Source organism: Heterodontus francisci, chromosome 7 (assembly GCF_036365525.1).
Source record: "Heterodontus francisci isolate sHetFra1 chromosome 7, sHetFra1.hap1, whole genome shotgun sequence".
NCBI classification, from domain to species: Eukaryota; Metazoa; Chordata; class Chondrichthyes; order Heterodontiformes; family Heterodontidae; genus Heterodontus; species Heterodontus francisci.
The window spans coordinates 75,586,715-75,608,981 of record NC_090377.1 but is presented as its reverse complement, the minus strand read 5'-3'; the positions used below and the strand labels follow the sequence as shown (position 1 = coordinate 75,608,981).

At 41.5% G+C, this 22,267-nt stretch overlaps 1 protein-coding gene across 4 annotated transcripts in view; it reads left to right on the top strand.

The window, feature by feature from the left end:
* Nucleotides 1-20,489, top strand: part of LOC137372074 (WAS/WASL-interacting protein family member 1-like) — a 127,360-nt gene extending 106,871 nt beyond the window's left edge. For all 4 annotated transcript variants that reach the window (XM_068035446.1, XM_068035447.1, XM_068035445.1 and 1 more), the window contains exons 3-8: nt 9,963-10,092; nt 10,706-10,879; nt 15,773-16,585; nt 18,314-18,523; nt 19,002-19,115; nt 20,032-20,489. In XM_068035446.1, the coding sequence (XP_067891547.1) occupies nt 9,963-10,092; nt 10,706-10,879; nt 15,773-16,585; nt 18,314-18,523; nt 19,002-19,115; nt 20,032-20,093 (1,503 nt within the window). In that variant the 3' untranslated portion in view covers nt 20,094-20,489. The remainder of the gene's footprint in view (nt 1-9,962; nt 10,093-10,705; nt 10,880-15,772; nt 16,586-18,313; nt 18,524-19,001; nt 19,116-20,031) is intronic.
* Nucleotides 20,490-22,267: the final 1,778 nt, after the last annotated feature.

Sequence of the window (22,267 nt, the reverse complement as noted above, 5' to 3'; positions counted from 1 at the left end):
GCTCCACTGAAACTGACAGCGGCTTCTGGAGTTCTCCGATGCAAAGAATAACATGGAAATCCCAGAGTTTCTGTTGGTGTTTCTATGCTTCTCCAGAGGATGTGCTGTTGAGACATCCCAAGACGACAACTGTAGGAAATCAGTTGAATTGATGAGAACTTTTACTCTTGCACTGTTGGTCTCTGTGGCATAATAAAACAAAATATGACACCAAGCCATTTAAGGAGTTATTACGGCAGATAACCAAAAGCCAAGTCAAAGGTTTTGAGGAATGTCTTAAAGGAGGAAAGTGAGGTAGAGTTTAGGGAAGAAATTCCAGAGCTTGGGGCCTTGGCAGCTGAAGGCACAGCCTAGTGGTGGTGCAATTAAAATCGGGGATGCTCAAGAGGCTGGAATTAGATGAGCACAGATATCTCGGAGGATTTAGGGTTGGAACAGATTAGAGAGATAGGGAGGGGCCAGGCCATGGAGGGATTTGGAAACAAAGATGAGAATTTTAAAATTGAGGCCAGTATAGGTCAGCAAGTATAGGTGTGCTGGGTGAACGACATTTAATGTGAGTTAGCACACAGGCAGCAGAGCTTTGGATGACCTCAAGTTTATGGAGGGTATAATGTGGGAGGCTGGCCAGGAATACATTTGAATAATGAAGTCTGGAGGCAATAAAAGCATGGGTGAGGGTTTTAGCAGCAGAAGAGCTGAGGCAAGGGTGGAGATGGGCAATGTTATGGAGGTGGAAATATGCAGTCATAGTGAACGCACGGATATGTGGTTGAAAGCTCATCTTGGTGTCAAATATGACACCAAGGTTGCAACCAGTCTGGTTCAGGCTCAGACAGTTACCAAGGGGAGGGACAAAATCAGTGGTGAGTAAGTGGAGTTTGTGGCAGGGACTGAAGACAATCTTAGCAATATTTATTGGAGGAAATTTCTACTCATCTAGTACTGAATGTCAGATAAGCGGTCTGACTACATAGAGACAGTGGAGGGGTCGAGAGGTGGAGCTGGGTGTCATCAGCATACATGTGAAAACTGGCATGTTTTCGGATGATGTCACCAAGGGGCAGCGTGTAGATGAGAAGTAAGAGGAGGCCAAAGATAGATACTTGGGGGACACCAGAGATGACTGTGCGAGAATGGGAAGAGAAGCCATTGATGGCAATTCTCTGGCTACAATTACATAGACAGTAGAACCAGGCAAGTGCAGTCACACCCAGCTGGATGACGGGAGAGAGGCATTGAAGGAGGACAATGTGATCAACTGTGTCAAAGGCTGCAGACAGGTCCAGAAGGATGAGGAGGGATAGTTTGCCTTTATCACAGACGCATTGGATGTCCCCTTGTTGATACACTTGTTGAATGAAGTGAAACTGGGTTTTTAATGGCATATTAACTTCATAATCAGTGCTAAACACTGTCATTGCCTCTAGAAAGCTAATTTCACATTTGTGGAATGTCAATTTTTTTTTCATATCTGCCATTTTTAATTTTTTAAAATTTGTTTATCTTTAATTTCTATCTTAATCTAAGCATTTATTTCGCTATCTGACAAATTAAATTAAAACAAGGATTTTAAATGCTTTTAACTTCCTGGTTTGCTGTCTGTGTAAATACTTCAATGTGATTGGCTACTTACCAGCTTGTTGGTGTCACTGTTGTTACCTACCAAAAGATCCCCTTGCCTTGGCACCGGGTTTAAACCACTGTCAGAAAGGGGAAGTCCATGTCACAGTCATAGCTGCCCACAAAGATCTAGCATTCGTCATGATCTGCAGCAAGTGCCATTGCTTCACTGCTGACTGCAATATCTGGGCCAGCGAATTTCCTTCAGCATGCAGTACTGATTGTTGCTGTGTGGATCATCTTGTGGCCCCATCTACTGGTTGTATTGTGCAGCTGTGGGGGTGACTGTGAGTCTTTGAATACTGATGGCCAAAATAAAGAATGTGAGATATGCATCACAAATTTAATATATTACAGATATAAGTATCTACCATGGTGCTGTGATGAATGTTAAAGTAATTTTTCAATTTACACCTTTATTAGCCTCACACTGTTAGACATCTATATCTTACAAAGAATTACATTGAATTGTACAGCACAGAAATAGGCCACGTAGCCCAACTGGTTTTTCCCAGTGTTTATGCTCCACACAAGCCTCCTCCCACCTAACTTCATCTCACCCTATCAACATTCTATTCCTGTTTCCCTTCATGTGCTTACCTCACGGCCCCTTAAATGCATTTATGCTATTCTTCTCAACCACTTCATGTGGTAGTGAGTTCCACATTCTAAATCTACAAGTAGACAAGGTAATATTCATATCCATGGTCAACTTAAGCCATGGTGAGGAAATATTCCAGTTGAATAGGGGCTGGGTGGGGGAAGGGAGAGGAAAAACCACCTTTGCACCAATAATGAATTTATTAATTGTAGATTTGTCCCAATTCGGGCTGCTTCTAACAATTAAGTACATCTGAACCAACAACCAAATTGCATTTATTCTTTTTGTAACAATATCCGGTGAACTATGCTGTTATTTTGTTCCTGTTCTTACCACTTCCTGTGACAGAACTGCAGCACAAATCTTTTAATGGTAATTGTTTCTTAAGCAGAATAATTATGCAATTACAAGAATATATTGTAATACCTTTACATGTGGATTTCAACTTGGATTACATTAATGAAACTAGTTACAGAGATTTAATTTAATTGGTGCAAAAGACTCTTAACAATTTATTTAGCTTTCCTTCCTATTTCTTTAATCAGAAACAACAGCTTATGATGGGGACATCAGTGACATAATGGGCTGAATTTTACAGCCCCCGCGCCCCCCCTAAGGTTGGGGGTTGTGGCAGGGGTGGCCAGAAAATGCCTCCGGCAGAAGCCCGCCATGGGCCTCAGCGCCGGGGTGTCCTGGCCCGATATTGCCAGCGAGGCCTCGTGGCGGCACCCCCACTCCCCTTGCCGCTCGGCGACGGGACCAAAATTTATTTAAATAAATGAATAAATTACTTAACCTCTCCCGCCGTCCATTGCAGAGCGATATTGGTGCCGGTGGCCGGCATTCCCTTGCCTTCAGATACCCGTCACGGTATCTGATGCGGAACACTGGTGGGGAGGGGGGAGCAGTTAAGTTTTCCAGTGCAGGGGAGGGGGAGCGGGGTCAGAGTGATTTTATTGGTGTAGGGGTTGGTGGGAAGGGGTAAAGATTAAAGTTTATGAACTTTGGGGGTGGGTGGGCAGTGGGCAGTCAGGTGCACAAGGTAAGTATTTGTGGGGGAGGGCAAGGAATTAAATCTATGGTTGTTTGTTGGGTGGGGGTGGCAGTGGCAGAGGGGCAATATCAAGTAATTTAATTTTTTTAAACCATTTCCCTTTAAAAATATAAATGTAATGATAGGGCTTGAAGCCCTTTAAAAATGGCATCAGCACCTGCGCAAAGGCTGCTGTTGCCATTGCTGGGACAGTCCACCCTGGCCATTTAAGTGAGCCACCGCATTTAATATCACGGCAGCTCCCCCCGGGCCACCATTGTTTACACAATGTAAAATCCAGCCCAATGAAACTGAATTTAATGTTATGCATTGTGAAAACCTCTACACTTTACAGCTGTTTCCCTCCTCCTTTCCACCACCTCCACTTCTCAATCACTGTGATTTGTTTATCCTACAGGTTTAATATTTAGAACATTGAGCATTATGTCACCAAAGAGCTCTTTATAGCTCATTATTTCACGCACTCTGCCTTCAGAGGTGACTGAGTACTATCTCAATGATGCTTTTGCTATAATATAGTTATTTTTAAAAAATTGAGAGTAAGAAGCATTTTTATGACATATCAAATAGTGTATGTTTATATAAAGTGTGGTTAATTGGGGAATGGTTGTGTTTGCATTGGTCTAACAGGTTATGAGGCAGGAAGTTGGGCAGAGGGTTGATGTACGATTTGTTTTAAGTGGAGATGGATTATATTGATGAGGCTTGATCAGCTGAATGGCCTCCAGATTCTGTACTGTACTATTCTATGAAATTGGAATTTCTAATATGAAGTTGGATATGTATGATGGATGGAAGGGTATGTTACTTGTATGCAGGTGGTGATCATTAACTGATGATTCACTTGAATCCCTATAAATAGAGACAGACTAAAACTGGGTTGTAATGTGTAACTCTGCAAACAAATATAAGTGTGTAAAGATTGGCTCCAGTTCTATCCTTCATCACGTGGCTTTCTGGAATATAACAAGGCAAACTTGAGTTTAAATTGAGTAGTGGGAGAGTTGAATATTTTGGGGGAAGGAAGTGGAAAGAATAGGGCTGGAGAGAGGCTAGTGAGTGAGCGAATGAGAACAGGTTGATAGAGATGCATAGATAGTAAAACAGACATTCCGGTTGAGTGGGAACTGGTGAAAGGTTAGCACACAAAGCAATAGGAAGGTTGGTGGTATGCGGTGAACATGAAAGAGATTGATGGAATAAAGTGCAAATGTGAAGCAAGGAAGTAGGGTGTTGATGGAGCAAATGTAAGGAAAAAGATGGCTCTCCTGTGGTGTTGCACAGATAGAGGATGATGTAAGTAGTGTCTTTTGCATCCTTCTTCTTTGTGACTCTTGCAGTTTCATGATTTTGTCATACCTAAAAGTCATAACGAATGGAATGTCTGGAATTACTGTTAAGCTGTTAGGGTTAAGTGGGTTGAATGAGGAGGAAAGAATGGTGCAACAGTGAGAGGCGTTAGAGTGGATAGAAAGCGAGGGGAATGGAGATAAGGCCAAAGGATATGGTGGATATTGGATCTGTCTTATCTCTTCTACTTTTTATTCATTTTCTCTTCAGTTTTTCACTCTATATCTTTGCTTCTGGCTATCCCTTTTTCACTTTCCTTTCAGATGATGACAGCGCATTGCATGATGTGATGAGCAGGATGCCATTGAGGGCTGGAAATAACATTTTCTGATGTTGGGTGTGGGGAAAATACAACCTGCAGCGCATGGTTAATCCTTTCCCACCTGGTTCTATTTCTTTTTCGTCCCCCTCTTATTCTTCCCAAGGCCTGTGTCCTGTCACCTCTTCTCCCAGTGTAGCATTTACAGAAAATAAATGGAATATCTGGAATGTATCATTAAAACCTCCAGTGCAAACATTTCCTATGGCAATTCCAATGCTAAAATGCTCACACTTGTGTTCTTCTAATGTATATTGCCATTTAACATCTGCTCTAAATTGGAATTGTATTAATAATCTCAGGATTTACACCACCAGATGGTGCTGTGGAGCTTGGTGATCCCCAGCCACAGCTTCTTTTCTACAGTTGCAGGCTTTAATCTTCTTCTAAGGATATCCACTGTGAATGGACCTCGGGCTCAATTCCTCTGCCCAAACACACTCTTCAGGCCCTGCTTGGCCCAAACAACTTTGCTACCCACTTTTATTTTTAATTCCTCTCCGGCCTCAAGGAAACTCCTCTGGCACCTGCACTCTAGACAGGCCCACTCTTGAACTCCAATGTCTCAGCAGCACTTCCACTCTGAGTTCTGTTTCTGAGGATCTCTACTGCTGCCTAACATGTTGGCAGGTCTTGTTGGCTGCAGGACAAAATAACCAACCATAGATAAGTGAAATAAATTAGTACATAACAGATGAAATCAAGCTTCACAAACTGCGTGCCAGCTACAAACAAAATGATTAAATATGCCCCTGATAAATTGAACAGCAGTTCAGCAAGTTGAATTGTCTTCAGGCAAAATGCAACAGCTGCAAATTCATTAAATAAATGGGGTCTGGATAAATAACATTGGGATATTTGCTTTACCCCAGATTTTCTCTGCTCTGTGGCTCCTGATTTCCATATGTCTTCTATGTGTTCATACCCTGTTTTAAATTTGCTACTTCCCATTTATGTTTATTTCAAACTACAGCCCTACACTTCATCTTCATAAATAACTGCATTGCTCCACAGATATCCACTGCTACCTCACTTTCCCAGTGTCTGACCACTACCTTTTGTTACAACCAGGTGAGAAAGGGGTCTCAGGCTCCCCGTTTGTCCCTTCTCTGGTTTGACTGCAACAGGGTTTTTTTTTGAACAGTGATTTAACTTACCATCTCAGTGAGCACTTGCTCCTGTTCTTCTAATATAATTGTAAATGAACCAATTGGACAGGTTTTCTTGAGTTTAAACAAGACAGATGTAAGTTTATTAACCTTATCGCTCTAAACTGATTAAAAATTACTAAAATACGCTATGCATTCACGTCCCATACACACAAATAGATTATAGAGGGAAAAAAACAGAGTTGGAAGGTTGGAGAAGAGTCCGTAATAAATAGAATTTAAATACTGAAGCTTAGTCCCAGAGTCCAGAGTTGAAGTTGTGGTCCTGAAGTCCTTGCTGGGCCACGTGCATGGTTCGGGCTTGCTTCTCAGGTTCTGGAAGGCAGAAGAGGGGCGTTATCCTTGTCCCCTAGTTGCTGGCAGTAAGGATCTGTAGACTTGGCTTCCACCAGCTGCAGCTTGAGGCTTCTCTGGATCTCTACTGGAGAGAGTGAGAGGAGAGAGATGTTCCTTTGCTGGATTTCAGTTACAGCCTCCTTCTGAGTCACCACTCACAAACTTCCAGAGTTGCACAAACAGTCACATGATTCAACCACCTTTTTGTGTTTTAATGAGAAGTTTCTGGAATTTTCTCTGAAATTCAAGGCTCTCCCCTTAGCTGTCTAGTCATACTTTGTAGGGGAGTTGGCACTTTCAAAGTCAATGGGTGTTGATGGCTTTTGATGACCAGATATTGACAAGGCTATCTCAGATAATTGAATCCGAGAGCACTGGCTAGGCTGTGTCAATCATGTCTGTCTCCCATCTAATCCTTTGGTCTTTTCGCATGCAAATGTTCCTGGCCATTTTGGCTGCTAGCTATTCCTTTTTTTAAAAAGTTATTTGTGACAATTTCCAGTAAGAGTCTCAGGCAAAGTTCCACTTGACCAAATTAATATTTTTTCCATTTGGCTTGTGGCATTTTCATCACACTATCTCCAAACTGTTTACTTCCTTCTGCTACCCACTGTTGTACAAAAACCATTTAACCCTAACTAGCGACTGCCCAGACTTCTTCCCCTCATTTTCCCTCTCTCAACCATTCACTATCCACTTTCCTCAAGTCCTTATTACACCTATACACCTTCCCCAAACTAACTACTCCTTCTGCAATTGCTCACTTCTCCAACTGAATTTTGACTACCCCACGCATCTCACCTTGATTACGGTTACATTTTTGGAATGTTTTGTACATTTTTCTAGAAAGGGGAATTTTTTTTTTAAATGTTGGAATTTTAAAGTGTGTATTCAGACGAACTTGTTTAAAAAAGGACGATAAGTAGTCAAGATAATGATGGGCTAGCTTTGATTCTCTATGAGCAATTTTTCAAAACCGTCTTGTCAATCAATAAACACCTCACAACCAATGTATTGGAAAGCCTTTAATCCTTTTTTGGCTGTGGATAGAGAAATATGAGAGGCCGGATACAGGTTGACAGAAACACTTTTTGCAACAGGATATTATTCGGATACGTTTTTTTAGAGAGAGAGAGAGAGAAAGTTGTGAGAGCTTTCACAGAGATCAATCAGAAATGCTGGAGAACAGTTAAGAGTCATTTTGTCAGTCAAGCAAGATGGACCATTTGATGTGAGGAAGCATGGCATGTTCTTTATTTTGTATTATTATGCAGATGAGTTGTAATATTTGAATTAAATGAGTCTGATTTATATTTCAATTCTGTATATCCATCTTCTTCTTTGGCCTCCTTGTCTCAGGAGACAATGGGTAAGCGCCTGGAGGTGGTCAGTGGTTTGTGGAGCTGTGCCTGGAGTGGCTATAAAGGCCAATACTAGAGTGATAAACTCTTCCACAGGTGCTGCAGATAAAATTGGTTGTCAGGGCTGTTTCTGTCTTTTTTCCTGCCAACTGCTAAGTCTCTTCGACTCGCCACACTTTAGCCCCGCATTTATGGCTGCCCGCCAGCTCTGGCGATCGCTGGCAACTGACTCCCACGACTTGTGATCAATGTCACGGGACTTCATGTCGCGTCTGCAGACGTCTTTAAAGTGGAGACATGGACGGCCGGTAGGTCTGATACCAGTGGCGAGCTCGCTGTACAATGTGTCTTTGGGGATCCTGCCATCTTCCATGCGGCTCACATGGCCAAGCCATCTCGAGCGCCGCTGGCTCAGTAGGGTGTACAAGCTGGGGATGTTGGCCGCCTCGAGGACTTCTGTGTTGGAGATACGGTCCTGCCACCTGATGCCAAGGATTCTCCGGAGGCAGCGAAGATGGAATGAATTGAGACGTTGCTGTTGGCTGACGTACGTTGTCCAGGCCTCGCTGCCGTAGAGTAATGTACTGAGGACACAGGCTTGATACACGCGGACTTTTGTGTTCCGTGTCAGTGCACCATTTTCCCACACTCTCTTAGCCAGTCTGGACATAGCAGTGGAAGCCTTTCCCATGTGCTTGTTGATTTATGCATCGAGAGACAGGTTACTGGTGATAGTTGAGCCTAGGTAGGTGAACACTTGAACCACTTCCAGAGCGTGGTCGCCGATATTGATGGAAGGAGCATTTCTGACGTCCTGTCCCATGATCTTACCGTGAAATAAAGCAAGCTCATGTCACCAAATCTTTGCTTGGGTTTCCTTTGGAAATATTGAAGCAGTATATCTGCGAAAGACACAAATATCCAGTTTCCAATCAAGGGAGTACTAATATTATAACCCCACAGTTCCACTATGTACTAATGAGTCGACTCCTGCATAAGTAAAACACTAGCACTACTTACAAAATGACAGAAGCTGCTGAACCTAAAAAGCTATCTACAGCAAACCTCAGTTGGTAACAATTATTTACTACCCTAATCCTCCCAACTACACTGGGATACTGCTATAACACAGTCCATGGGTTCTGTGTTCCAGGTGGAATTGCATTATTTCATAGCTGGTGGCTTGCGCTCAGGCTTGATCCCGCCAGTGCCAGGGCCGATATTGCATGCATATTCCTACAGTTTCTGGTCCCCGTTCTCCAAAATAAATGAATAAAGTAGGTGCTGTGTCAAATCAGCCAAATAATTCAATGACTTCTAATTTTTATTTTTTAAAGGGGTTGGCAGTGTTCGTAGTGGGGGGAGGGGAGGCGAGGCTTGTCGCCACATTTGCAGAATGAAAATTTTGGGCTCCAAGACAGATCCGTGTTACATTAAGTCCCATGCTACGGCGGGGTCACAGTGTACTCCCTACCATTCTACTGCTACTTGGTACTCTTAATCTAACCACCGTTTCCCAAAACCCTCCACCCAACATCATACTTTACAACACAACAGCAAAATATTACAGATGCTGGAAATACTCAGCAGGTCTGGCAGCATCTGTGGAGAGCAAAACAGAGTTCACATTTCAGGACTGTAACCTTTCATCAGAAATGGGAAAAATCAGCATTCTTTCCGCCACCAGTTGTTCACTACTCTGTCCAAACTACCCAGTATGCCATATTACACCTCACCTTCCCACTCCCCTGAACAACTCATGCTCCACCTTCCAAATAATGACATAACTAACATCCCTTCACAAAGTCCACATCCTCTCATTTGCCATCGCCAACACCACAGCATCTCTATTTCCTTTATAACAATCTATTTCCTCCAATTTCGTATCACCGATGCAATGGGATTGAGGGATTAAAACGGAAGTATTTGAAGTCCATATTAAACATGGAAACTGTTTCTCACATGGTATGCTACAAAATAAAATGGCCGTTTTGAGTGATCAGCCACCCTGAAAGTCAAATCTAATTGATCAATAGCTCGAATTGCTTTACTGAACCACAAAATAATTAGAATTCCTGCTGGTAACACTTTATATTTCCATCAAATGAGTAACAACTATACTTTTCTTCCCTCCCCTTGCAAAAATTAGGCAAATACAGAAAAACCTATGCTAAACAGAAATGAACAGGCAGGAAGAAATGCTCTTTTGTCAGACATATGCAAGTCAAAAAAGCTGAAGAAGGCTGTTACCAATGACAGGAGTGCACCAATTGTTAGTGGTAAGTTTGAAAAATTAATCTTATTCTAATTTGTGAAGGCCCTGATGCTTTGCTGCATTATAAAATTGTGCTGCACTATTGGATATATCATTCAAAGTCTGTACCTCTTATATGAATTTATATCCAATATATAATCAATTTACACACTGTTAAAACGTTTCCACAGATAAAATTTGCACTTTTCAGCCATTTGCTGTTTAAAATTCTAATTACATTTGTTTACTCTTTTTTTTTTTAAATCTAGTTGCCAGGATTCAAAAAGGCTTTTTTGTTTCATGATCAAACGTCTTGCCCAAATTGTGTTGAGAAAAGAAAAAGACCTATTCAATTTGCATATAAAGATATTTTCCTCTGGAATAAGAATGTAATTCTGGCATTCTGACATGAGAATACATTATATGCAGATATATTTTCCAACTTTAATGACCAGAAAATTGGGAATCTCGCAGACTATTGGCCTCCAAACTGGTTTCTTCAGTCTTCCCTATTGGCAAATGAGACTACATGCTCGAAGCTACATCTCACAATCTATACCCTATATTACTATATTATGGGGATGGTTTAACAATCCTTTACAAATAATATATCAATTGCATTTTTCTTACCTTACCAGCACCTAAAGGACCTGGAGGCGGAGGTGGTGGCGGCGGCGGCGGAGGTGGTGGCGGCGGCGGCGGCGGAGGTGGAGGTGGTGGAGGAGTTGGCGGTGGTGGACCTGCTGGTTTAGGTGGATTATTTGCAGGGGGAATGCCAAAGCTTAGGTCTGCAGGTGGCCGAGAGAGTTCAGGTAAGTTGTAATTAATTTTAATCTTGTCTAATAATTTCTAATCACCGTTTTTGTTTTTATTTTGTACATGCTTACTAGTTTCTATTTTCAGACAGTGCTGTTTCCTTAATGGAGTTACTCATCTTATTACATTGACTGATATGGTTGAAAGCTACTGTGTGTTTTGAATTACATTTTTATATTTATTGCTTTGTGGTATATAGAAGGAATTATAGCCACTTGGCTGATTTTGATGCGAGGTAAGAGGTTTTTAGTTTGTAATGGAATAGAGGTGTTGGTATAGTCAAAGTTACTTCAAAGGAGGGTATTGTTATGACCAGGTGAGAAAGGTGTCTAGGGGTCCCTTTTAGCCTTCACCTGTTCTTATTGTAACAGGGTTTAATTTTTAAACACAGTGTTTTGAGCTGCCCCTTGGTGAATCCTTGTTCACCGCTTTCCAATTATAAGGCAAAAAAAATGAGCACAAACAGACTTTCTTAGGTTTAAATAAGAAAAGTGAAATTTACTAAAAATTAAACTCTAATTCGGTTAATGCCTACGGATACACGCCGTGCCCCATGCTAGCATGCATACACGATGAGCACATTCAAATAGAGACAGAAAAGAGCAGAAGAAAAAATAGAGTTTTGAGGCAATCTCTGAAGAGCAGTTTTTGTTACACTGCTTTGAGCTTGCTGTAGTCCTTGCTTGTAGGTAGATCTTGCTTTTCATTGGGGCCTAGTATTCTTCTTAAACCTTGTTCACTGTAGGAGACTTATCTCCCTTGGGGTTCATATGTCTTCAATGGATTCCGAAGCTGGTGAGAGTGAGAAGAGAGCAGACAGGAGAGAGATGTTTAGAGTCCAGGAGCAAACAGCTTACTGAGTTTTAAAACTCTGGCAAGTTCAAATTCAAAAAACTCCCAACAGCCAGTTAGTCATGTGACTAAACTGGTCTGACCACGTCTGTTTGTGTATTTGGCCATCTTAGCAGTTAACCTGGAATGCTAGCTTCTCCACCTTCAACATCTGGTAATCAAAAGTCCATTGTGGATGAAATTGGAGCGCCTTTGTCCTTTCCAAGTATTGTTTGTTACTATGCAAATGTCTTTCCAGTCAAGGGTCTGGTGGTTTCTTTCTTTACTCCAGTAACAGTTTAAAAATCAATGTTCATGTGGCGAAATTAATGTGTGTCATTCTTGGCAGGTGGGGGCCTGCATGACCGTATCTAATCATATGGTTTACACTATGACCCCATAGATGGAAGAAACATGGGGCCCAAAATTTCCAGCAGTGATTCCCTCCATCGGAAATTTCCATGCATCTCAGATAGACCAACATATGGTCAGTGCGGATATACCTCATCAGATCAGTATATCTCTTTGGCTACTCTTTCTTGGCTGTGAGACCGGTTGCAATTGGGACCTAAACCCTTGAACCACTGAAGAGTGACATTTATATATAAAAATATCATTATGACCACTGCATATAGGGGCACTTGGGGCACTCTCATTATACCACAGCAACGTGGTAGACTCTTAAATGCCCTCTGAAATGACCGAGCAAGCCATTTAGTTGTATCTAACTGCTACAATCTAGGCCCCGGAAATGAAAAAAGCAAACCCAGACCTGTGAACCCTGCAAAGTCCTTCTTACTAATATCAGGGGGCTTGTGCGAAAGTTAGGAGAGCTGTCCCACAGACTAGTCAAGCAACAGCCTGACGTCGTCATACTCACGGAATCATGCCTTACAGACAATGTCCCAGACACAGCCATCACCATCCCTGGATATATCCTGTCTCACCAGCAGGACAGACCCAGCAGAGGTGGCAGCACAGTGGTAGGGAGGGAGTTGCCCTGTAAGTCCTCAACATTGAATCCAGACCCCATGAAGTCTCATGGCATTAGGTCAAACATGGGCAAGGAAACCTCCTGCTGATTACCACCTACCGCCCTCCTCAGCTGATGAATTAGTATTCCTCCATGTTGAACAGCACTTGGAGGAAGCACTAAGGGTGCCAAGGGCACAGAATGCATTCTGGGTGGGAGACTTCACTGTCCATTACCAAGAGTGGCTTGGTAGCACCACCGAGCTGGCTGAGTCCTAAAGGACTTAGCTGCTAGAATGGATCTGTGGCAGGTGGTGCCGGAACCAATAAGAGGTGAAGACCTCGTCCTCACCAATCTGCCTGCCGCATATGCATCTGTCCATGACAGTATTGGTAGAAGTGACCACCGCACAGTTCTTGTGGAGACGAAGCCCTGTCTTCACATTGAGGCTATCCTTCATCGTGTTATGTGGCACTACCACCGTGCTAAATGGGATAGATTTCGAACAGACCTAGCAACTCAAAACTGGGCATCCATGAGGCGCTGTGAGCCATCAGCAGCAGAATTATACTCAACCACAATCTGTAACCTCATAGCCCGGCATATCCCCGACTCTACCATTACCATCAAGCCGGGGGACCAACCCTGGTTCAATGAAGAGTGCAGGAGCCAGAGCCAGAAGTACCGAGTGGATGATCCATCTCGGCCTCCTCCTGAAGTCAATTCAGTTCACTCCGCATAATATCAAGAAATGACTGAAGGCAGTGGATACGGCAAAGGCTATGGGCCTTGACAACATTCTGTCAATAGTACTAAAGACCTGTGCTCCAGAACTAGCTGCACCCCTAGCCAAGCTGTTCTAGTACAGCTACAACACTGGCATCTACCTGGCAATGTAGAAAATTGTCCAGGTATGGCCTGTACACAAGAAGCAGAACAAGTCCAACCTGGCCAATTACCGCCCCATCAGTAACTCACAATCATCAGTAAAGTGATGGAAGGAGTTGTCAACAGTGCTATCAAGCGGCACTTGCTTTGCAATAACCTGCTCAGTGACGCTCAGCTTGGGTTTCGCCAGGGCCACTCAGCTCCTGACCTCATTATGGCCTTGGTTCAACCATGGACAGAAGAGCTGAACTCAAGAGGTGAGGTGAAAGTGACAGCCCTTTACATCAAGGCAGCATTTGACCGAGTATGGCATCAAGGAGCACTAGCAAAACTGGAGTCAATGGGAATCAGGGTAAAAACTCTCTCTGCTGGTTGGAGTCATACCGAGTGCAAAGAAAGATGGTTGTGGTTGTTGGAGGACAATCATCTCAGTCCCAGGACATGACTGTAGGAGTCCCTCAGGGTAGTGTTCTAGGCTCAAACATCTTCAGCTGCTTCATCGATGACCTTCCTTCATGCATAAGGTCAGAAGTGGGGATGTTCGCTGCTGATTGCACAATGTCCAACACCATTCGCGACTCAGATACTGAAGCAGCCCATTTCCAGATGCAGCAAGATCTGGACAACATCCAGGCTTGGACTGATGAGTGGCACGTAATATTTGCGCCACACGAGTGCCAGGCAATGACCATCTCCAACAAGAAAGAATCTAACCACCTCTCCTTGACATTCAATGGCATTATGATTGCTGAAACCCCCACTATCAAAATCCTGGGGGATACCATTGACCAGAAACTGAACTAGAGTAGCCATATAAATACCTTGGCTACAAAATCAGGTCAGGGGCTAGGAATTCTGCGGCGAATAACTCACCTGACTCCCCAAAGCCAGTCCACCATCTACAAGGCACAATTCAGGAGTGTGATGAATACTCTCCACTTGCCTGGATGGGTACAGCTCCAACAACACTCAAGAAGCTCAACACCATCTAGGACAAAGCAACCCCTTGATTGGCACCCCATCCACAAACATTCACTCCCTGCACCACCAATGCACAGTTGCTGCAGTGTGTACTATCTACAAGATGCCCTGCAGCAAAGCACCAAGGATCCTTAGCCTGTATCTTCCAAACCCGCGGCCTCTACCACCTAGAAAGACAAGGGCAGCAGATGCATGGGAACACCACCACCTGCAAGTTCCCCTCCAAGCCACACACCATCCTGACTTGGAACTATATCACCGTTCCTTCACTGTCGCTGGTCAAAATCCTGGAACTCCCTTCCTAACAGCAATGTTGGTGCACCTACCCCACATGGACTGCAGCAGTTCAAGAAGGCAGCTCACCACCACCTTCTCAAGGGCAATTAGGGATGGGCAATAAATGCTGGCTTAGCCAGCGATGCCCACATCCCATGAAAAATTAAAAAAATATTTATGAAGGGAGGATTGGCCTCCCTTCTTAGTCCAGGTACCTGCTAATAGCATGATAATTAAGAGGCTTCCTCAGATCCCATTGCCTTTGGCGGGATAGTGCTTGAGGTCCTAGTATTTAAACAAGGATACCGCCCCCCCCCCCACCCCCACCACCACCACCTGCTGCATACTATAAGGGCCAGTCTGTGGGTGGTGATTAGAAATACGAATTGTGAATGTGTTCTGAGTTTCTCTGTATGTCAAGTGGTAGACCAGAATCACTAATGGACAAAGGAGCTGCATCATATCAGATCCTACAGAAATCTGGTTGCCCACTTAATGATTTTTCACATTTGTTATAGTAAATCTATCTTTTCAGGACAAACCTTAGGGGCGAGTTCTATTCCTTCCATCGGCTTATAATTTAAAATTACTGTAACAAGAACAAAATAGGTGATGATCTCTCATCAGTGTAATTAAAACCCTAATTGTATTCCTGGAACCCCATGTCATGTTGGTTTGCACAATGCCTGTAAAGTGTGGCTTTCAAGGAGAAAATGGAAAAATGTGTAGAGGAAATAGTTGAGTCTGATTGATCTGAGTACACTGCAGGATGTAACTACTGTATTTGGCAGTCTACAATTAAGACAAATGAATTGCTGCAGAACAAAATTATAATGAAAAGGTAATGTTGCTGTTCTACTATATGTAATTATTAGCAAGCTGTGCTAAACTATTTGCATATTTCCTGTAAATCATACATTTGTTACATTTCCATCTACAGATTCTGGAGGAAGCAGACCACCAGTTATGCCTCCTGGTGGAAGATCATTTGGTCCCAGACCATTTGCAACAAACAGTGCTCCAAGGTTGCCTGGCCCTGGGTCATTACCTTTTCCCAGGAGTAATAACCCTGAGCTACCAAGAAATAAATTGCAGCCACCAAGTCAACCAAAATTTTCAAAGCCTGATGCAGGACCACCACCTTTACCAAATGCACCTCGACCATCAGCATCAAGTATGCAGAACAGGGGTCCTCCACCTGTTCCAGGAAATCGATTGCCAAACACAGGACCTTCTCTACTGAATCGCAATCAAGGGTCATCTCGTCAATTCTCTCCAACTCCTTCACTTAACAGTGCAAATAGATCTTTTCTGCCTCCCACCCCTGGCCGGGTTGCTGAAGATAAGCCATCTCCATCAACTCCTCCAATTCCCAGTACAAACAGACCGCCACTGCCTCCTACTCCTGTTAGAATGACGGATGATAGGCCTCCGCCACCTCCTATGACAAGTAGGCCCTCAATCAACAGGAATGGCCCTCCACTTCCACCACAACATCAGAAACCACCTGTCCCTCAAACACCTAGGCCAGTTCCCTCTTTCCAGGCTCCTCCCCCACCACCCCCTAATAGGCCAGGACCACCTCCCACTCATCCCAGCACTGCTACAGATGTTGAAATTCCAAAACTCCCTCAGAGGAATTTGTCTCTCCACAGCATTTCTTCATCAGCATCACCTGGGCCAATTCGAAGTGGTCCTCTTCCTCCCAGTGAAAGACCTCCACCGCCTGTAAGAGACCCCCCTAGCAGATCGGGTATGTTCAACAAACATTGCACCATTTTCTTTGTTGCCCCCACCCCTTCAAATAGTGTAAACCCAAGGTTAAAAGCTAAGGCTTCTGTGCATTGGTTACAGTTTGTGTTAATTACAGCATCTCATTGCCACTTGAGAGCTGGTATCTGTTAGTTATTCGTTGAGCTGCACCACTGATATCTTCCTTTTCCAAAGTTCTAATGACATCATTTGTTACCTTCTGCTCCTTGGGTTGCAGAAGTTGCACCAACACATTCTCGGTGCATTTGAAGTAGCCTTGGCTTCTACCTCCTTTTCCTTCCTGTACTCTCCCCACTTAGCAGCGTAAATGCTTTAGCAAAGGGTTGGGGGCTGGGTGGTGGGAAGGGGTTAGCACACCAAATAGCAAAGAGTGGTTGGAAATGGGAGGAGACAATGGGAAAGTAATGAAACAAAGATAGAGTGATGAAGGGGTATGGAGGAATGGGAAGAGAAGTAGTGGGAGGAATGTAAAGGAGGAGAAGGGGACAGAGATAGATAACTGATTTCTGTTTCTCTTCCCTTTTAATCCACCAAACAGATTTTGAAATTTGTGAAAAATTAATATTTTTGAATATTCTTTTAGTCTTTTAATTTGTAACAAAAACAAGTGTCTTAGCTGAATGAGAAAATGATGTCTGGTTTCAAAATGATAGATTTTTGCAATTTGAAGTTTTCTAATTAGGAAATATGGGTTGACAAAGGAACTTAACTATGTTAATAGGCCCTTCCTTATGAGTGAAAAATGAATAACATGCCACTAAGCTTCTTTGTGTTATTTCTAAGTCAGAAGGTTGTAGCTTCAAACCCACTCCAGTGATTTGAGGATATAATTTATGATGACACTTCAATGCAGTATTTAGTAAGAGCTGCATTGGCAAAGGTGCCATCTTTCTGAATAAATCAGAGCCCCATCTGCCTGTTTAGATGGACATAAAAAAATCCTATAGCAGTATTCAAAGAAAAGCAGACAAGTTCTTCTCCTGTCCAATGCAGAAGTACACCATCAATCAACATCTCAACACTTCCAACAACAGATTAATTGATCACTTACCTCATTGCTGCTTGTGGGATCTTGCTGTGCACAAATTAGCTGATGCATTTTCCTCCATAACAACAATGATTACAGAGTAATTAGTTGTGAACACTTTGGGGTGTCTGGGGGTGTAAAAGGTAATTTATCAATGAAAGTTCTTTCCATTTAAGTTTGGGATTTTTACAGTGTGTAAGTGTAGGTTTTTATTTTTACAAAACTCAAGAATAATCTAAGCCTATGGCTTATTATTATCACATACATTGTGAATGGGGCTAAGGGCACTATAAATTGGGGGACCAGTAAAAATAAAGAAACATGGGGAAAAGGCAAAATTTTAGAAACTCTCAAAGGTGGCATATTTCTGATTAAATGAAATTTAATTAAATGAGCCTAAAGGTTTTTTTTTAAAAAAGGATTATGAAGATGAGGAAAAAGAGACTGGCACTTTTTTATTTTATACACTTCCAGCAATAATCCCCAGTTCAAAAAATATTGTGGAACCTAAATAAGGATAATTTTGTGTTGATCAAAATAGCATGTAGATTTGAATTCTAGAGCCATTGTTAAAACAGGTCTTTGATATACACACTATTTATTTCCGAGAGAAAACTTTGACTTCTTGGGAATTACAATATGAGACTGCATACTAAATACATTCTGAACTCCTTAAAACAGGACCTCTTCCACCACCACCTCCAGCTGGCAGAAATGGTAGTATCCAGAAAGCACCACCTGTCCCACAGCCCCCAAGTAGAATGGGTCCAGACGCAAGAAATGGCTTCAGACCTCCACTTCCTCCTGACCGAGGAAGTCCTGTTGGCCCACCTCCCCCATCAACGTCAATGAGGAATGGCTTTCAGGAGTCCTCACAGTCAATGTGTGAAGGTAAAAACTACACCTGGTTTACTCTACCCCCATCTCCATTTTTCAGTATATATACACAAGATTGTTGAGGGACTAACACTTAACTGAAGTATAAAGTTTAAATTGCGCAGTCTATTGGTTGAACTGTGAGGAAAATTCAATTGATATAATTCACGTCAATCTTTTATTCCAATCCTCGTTCCTGTGTTGTGTCTCTCCTGATGGCAGGCTAAGTATAGAGAACTTGCTGTATAGGAAATTGCAGCCAAGAGCCCAGCCCATACCACTTGGTGCACCATCTGCACTGCTGGAGACTTTTCATGAAGTCCCGCAACAATTACTGGATTCAATATTATACACACTTTTATGTTATTTCCCAGAAATAAGTTACAAATATTGCAATATATACATTTTGAAATGTTAAAATTTGTCTCCCATGCAAATAGATATGCTGATGTCCATGTATTGTAAAACTAATAATTCTTTTCTCTGACCATAGATGAGTGGGAAGGCAGATTTTCTTTCCATTCCATCTCTGATTTTCCACCACCAGAACCATATGTAAACTTCCAAAAAACTTATCCTAGTAAACAGAGCAAAGCAGAGAGCAAAGGTGAGTAGCAGAGGAACTTTTCGAACCCCAGTTACAAAGTTTGAAACATTAAAGAACTGAAAAATCTCCTTCCTTCATTTTAAAATGAAGTTTATAATTTTTAAATTTTTGATTAATATTAGCCAAGAATTGTATTGAATAGTTACTCCTTTTCCCACAGGGATTTTCTAGATCAATTCAGAAGATATCCAATAATAGAAATTGTTTTTCCAATTAAGAGCTGAGCCTTGCATCTTGGTTCAATTTTTTGAGGAAAGTATAGGCTCACTTGTGATTTCTTTGGCCTCCTTGTCTCGAGAGACAATGGGTAAGTGCCTAGAGGTGGTCAACGGTTTGTGATTACCACCAGGGAAAAACAGCATAGAAACTTTGTCACATGTGAATAATGGCCACATGGGTGAGGTAACAGAGGATAAGCTGTATTTCTGAAACTATAACCCACTTTCAAAAGCAGAGGGCAGAACATTGACAAAGTAAAAAAAATGCAAATGCTCTTCGGTGCCAGTGTACTTCAGAATTTAAAATATGGCATATATTACAGAGCAGCATTTGGGTCAAAAAAGCTAAGTTGAAATGAGGCAGAAAGAGAAATTAAATGGAATTATTATACTATTTAAGGTTTTATTAAACTTTCATTACTTGGGAAGGCAGGAATGATTATTGGGACAGAGAGGAATTTTGATTTTATTCTCAACTAGTTTCCCAATTCTGTTTCAGCCTTGGAAAGCAATTAATATCTAAATTAGTGATGACAACCATTTATCTCTGGAATTACGAAATTATTAATTTTATGACTTCTCAGCATCACAATTCTCATCCATCCATACCTCTAAAACTATAAAATTCCATTTAAATCGAAAAGTTACGCTTATAATTATAGAGATCATGTATTATTTGTAATCTTTTACTGTAACAGATCCAGGCCGGAGAGAGCGAGGTGCTCCACCCCTTCCACCAATTCCACCTATACCAAGGTGAAAACAGATGTGGCTATTGAAAGCTCATGGAAAGCCATTCTACTCTTGAGACCACCTTGCATGCTTTAACGCAGTCTTGCTACAGGAATGTTGAATTTGCCCCTATCAGCTTCAGTCATTTTCAGCTGTAGAAATGCTGGCTCTCTGGCATTTTGTTTATGTGATGCTTACAGCATCTAGAAATTAAAATAATTTCTCCTTTGCATTTTTTGACTGCTTTAATGTAAAACATGCTAACTTGTTTACAATATTATGGACCAGAATAAATACATGTATTTTGCAAGGATATTTCTTTAATCTAGTTCATTTCATAGTATACACAGCAGCAATATCAGTTGGGTGCTTATTGTATAATTGATGTCTTCTAATAAAAATAGGCACTTTGGCTTTAATCAAATATTCTTGAAGTTATGTTATCAAATTGAATTTAAATAAAGACTAGAATTGCATTTTCCAAGCTACCTGTTGTAAACTGTAAACCAAAAAGACCTGAAAAGCAAAAAAAAAACTAATTGCTATTAATTATAGGGTTACCTGTTCTCATTAATTTTAGTAGTTACCATTTATATAGAGAACATGCTCAGCAATGAAAAATACCAAATAACAGGTTACAAATACCTGCAGAAGCTGCACCTATGGGCTATTTGAAGTTATTAATCTAGAAAGTTCAGTCTGAATAAAAGGTGCACATGACTGATCCATTTTAGGAATATACTGTACAGTTTGTATCTTTTGAAAAATACTATTTTACTTTAAATATATAATTAGTATAATTTATATTTGTTCAACAAATTAAAAACATTCCTGGTAAGGTGTATTAGCATCAGGAAAATGGAAGAGACAATTATTTTGATGGAAAAGAAAATTGGGAGCGTGTAACTCTGGCTGTTGATTCACTATTGCTCATTTTGAGCTACTGCCCGCAATCGATTTAACCCCCATAATGTTTTTAATCTTTCCAACAAGTTTCTAATAGGGATAATGACTATGTAAATGAATTGATTTAACATTGATCCAGTCAGAATCAGGCATTTTCACAGAATTACATAGAATATACAGCTCAGATACAGGTCATTCAGCCCAACTAGTCTGTGCTCATGTTTATACTACACATTAGTCTCCTCCCATTCTATCTACTTCAGGATATATTTCTATCCCTTTTTCTCTCTTGTACTTGCCAAGTTTCCTTTTGAAAGCATTTAAGTTATTTGCCTCAATCACTTCCGTGGTAGCAAGTTCCACCTTCTAACCACTCCGGGTAAAGAAATTTCTCCATATTTCCTTCGTGGATTTATTAGTAACTGTCCTTTTATTTATGGTTTTGGTTTTTGTTTTGGTTCTCTCACAAGTGGAAGCATTCTGTCTATAAATTCTATCCTATCCAACCTGAGCATTACTTTAAAGACTTCCATTAAGACACTTCTAAGATCAGGAAAAGCAGCAGGGATGCTTTTCAACCAATCGGATTGAAGAATACTCACAGACTGTCCAGCAGGAATTTAAAAAAAGGAAATATGAATTGCATTTAAATCATTGTACTGGAAGTGAATAAAGATTTGGGCATACATGTAAGATTAAAGGAAAGATGCAAAAGAGGAAAACAGAAAAACTCTTTTTTTTTTTTTTAAAAAAATTGTGATTTTTTTCAAAAATCTGCAATGTTAATTTTCTTAGCAAGTGAGTCTCTACACTTGTGAAATGAATTTTTCAGGGCCAGTGAGCTTGTTCAGTAGTTTTATCACTTACTACACCATTAAAACTCAGTTACTCCTGGTTGAACAAGGCCTAACCTTTTCAGCTGTTTTTGGAGTAAAAATAGTGGTATAAGTGTTCATGTCATGACAATGATCTCTGAAGATTCCACTGGCAATGACTACAACAGTGCTGCCTGTAGAGGAGCAGGGACTCATTGACCGCAGCTTACAGATTTCTCTGTTCAGTCTTACCCAGTAATAATGCTGACAGTTTTCCCATTATTAGTACTGCAAAATCTGGGTCATTGTATGTTGCATTCTTTCTTAGTATTAGCTGTAACCCCACCTCAGCTCCTTTGGTATCATATGCAAATTTTGATGGTTATTTGTGCCCAAGTCTAAATTATTCATGTAAATTATGAATAAGAAGTTGTCCCAGCATTGCTCCTTGTGGAACACTGATTTCTATCTTTCTCCAATC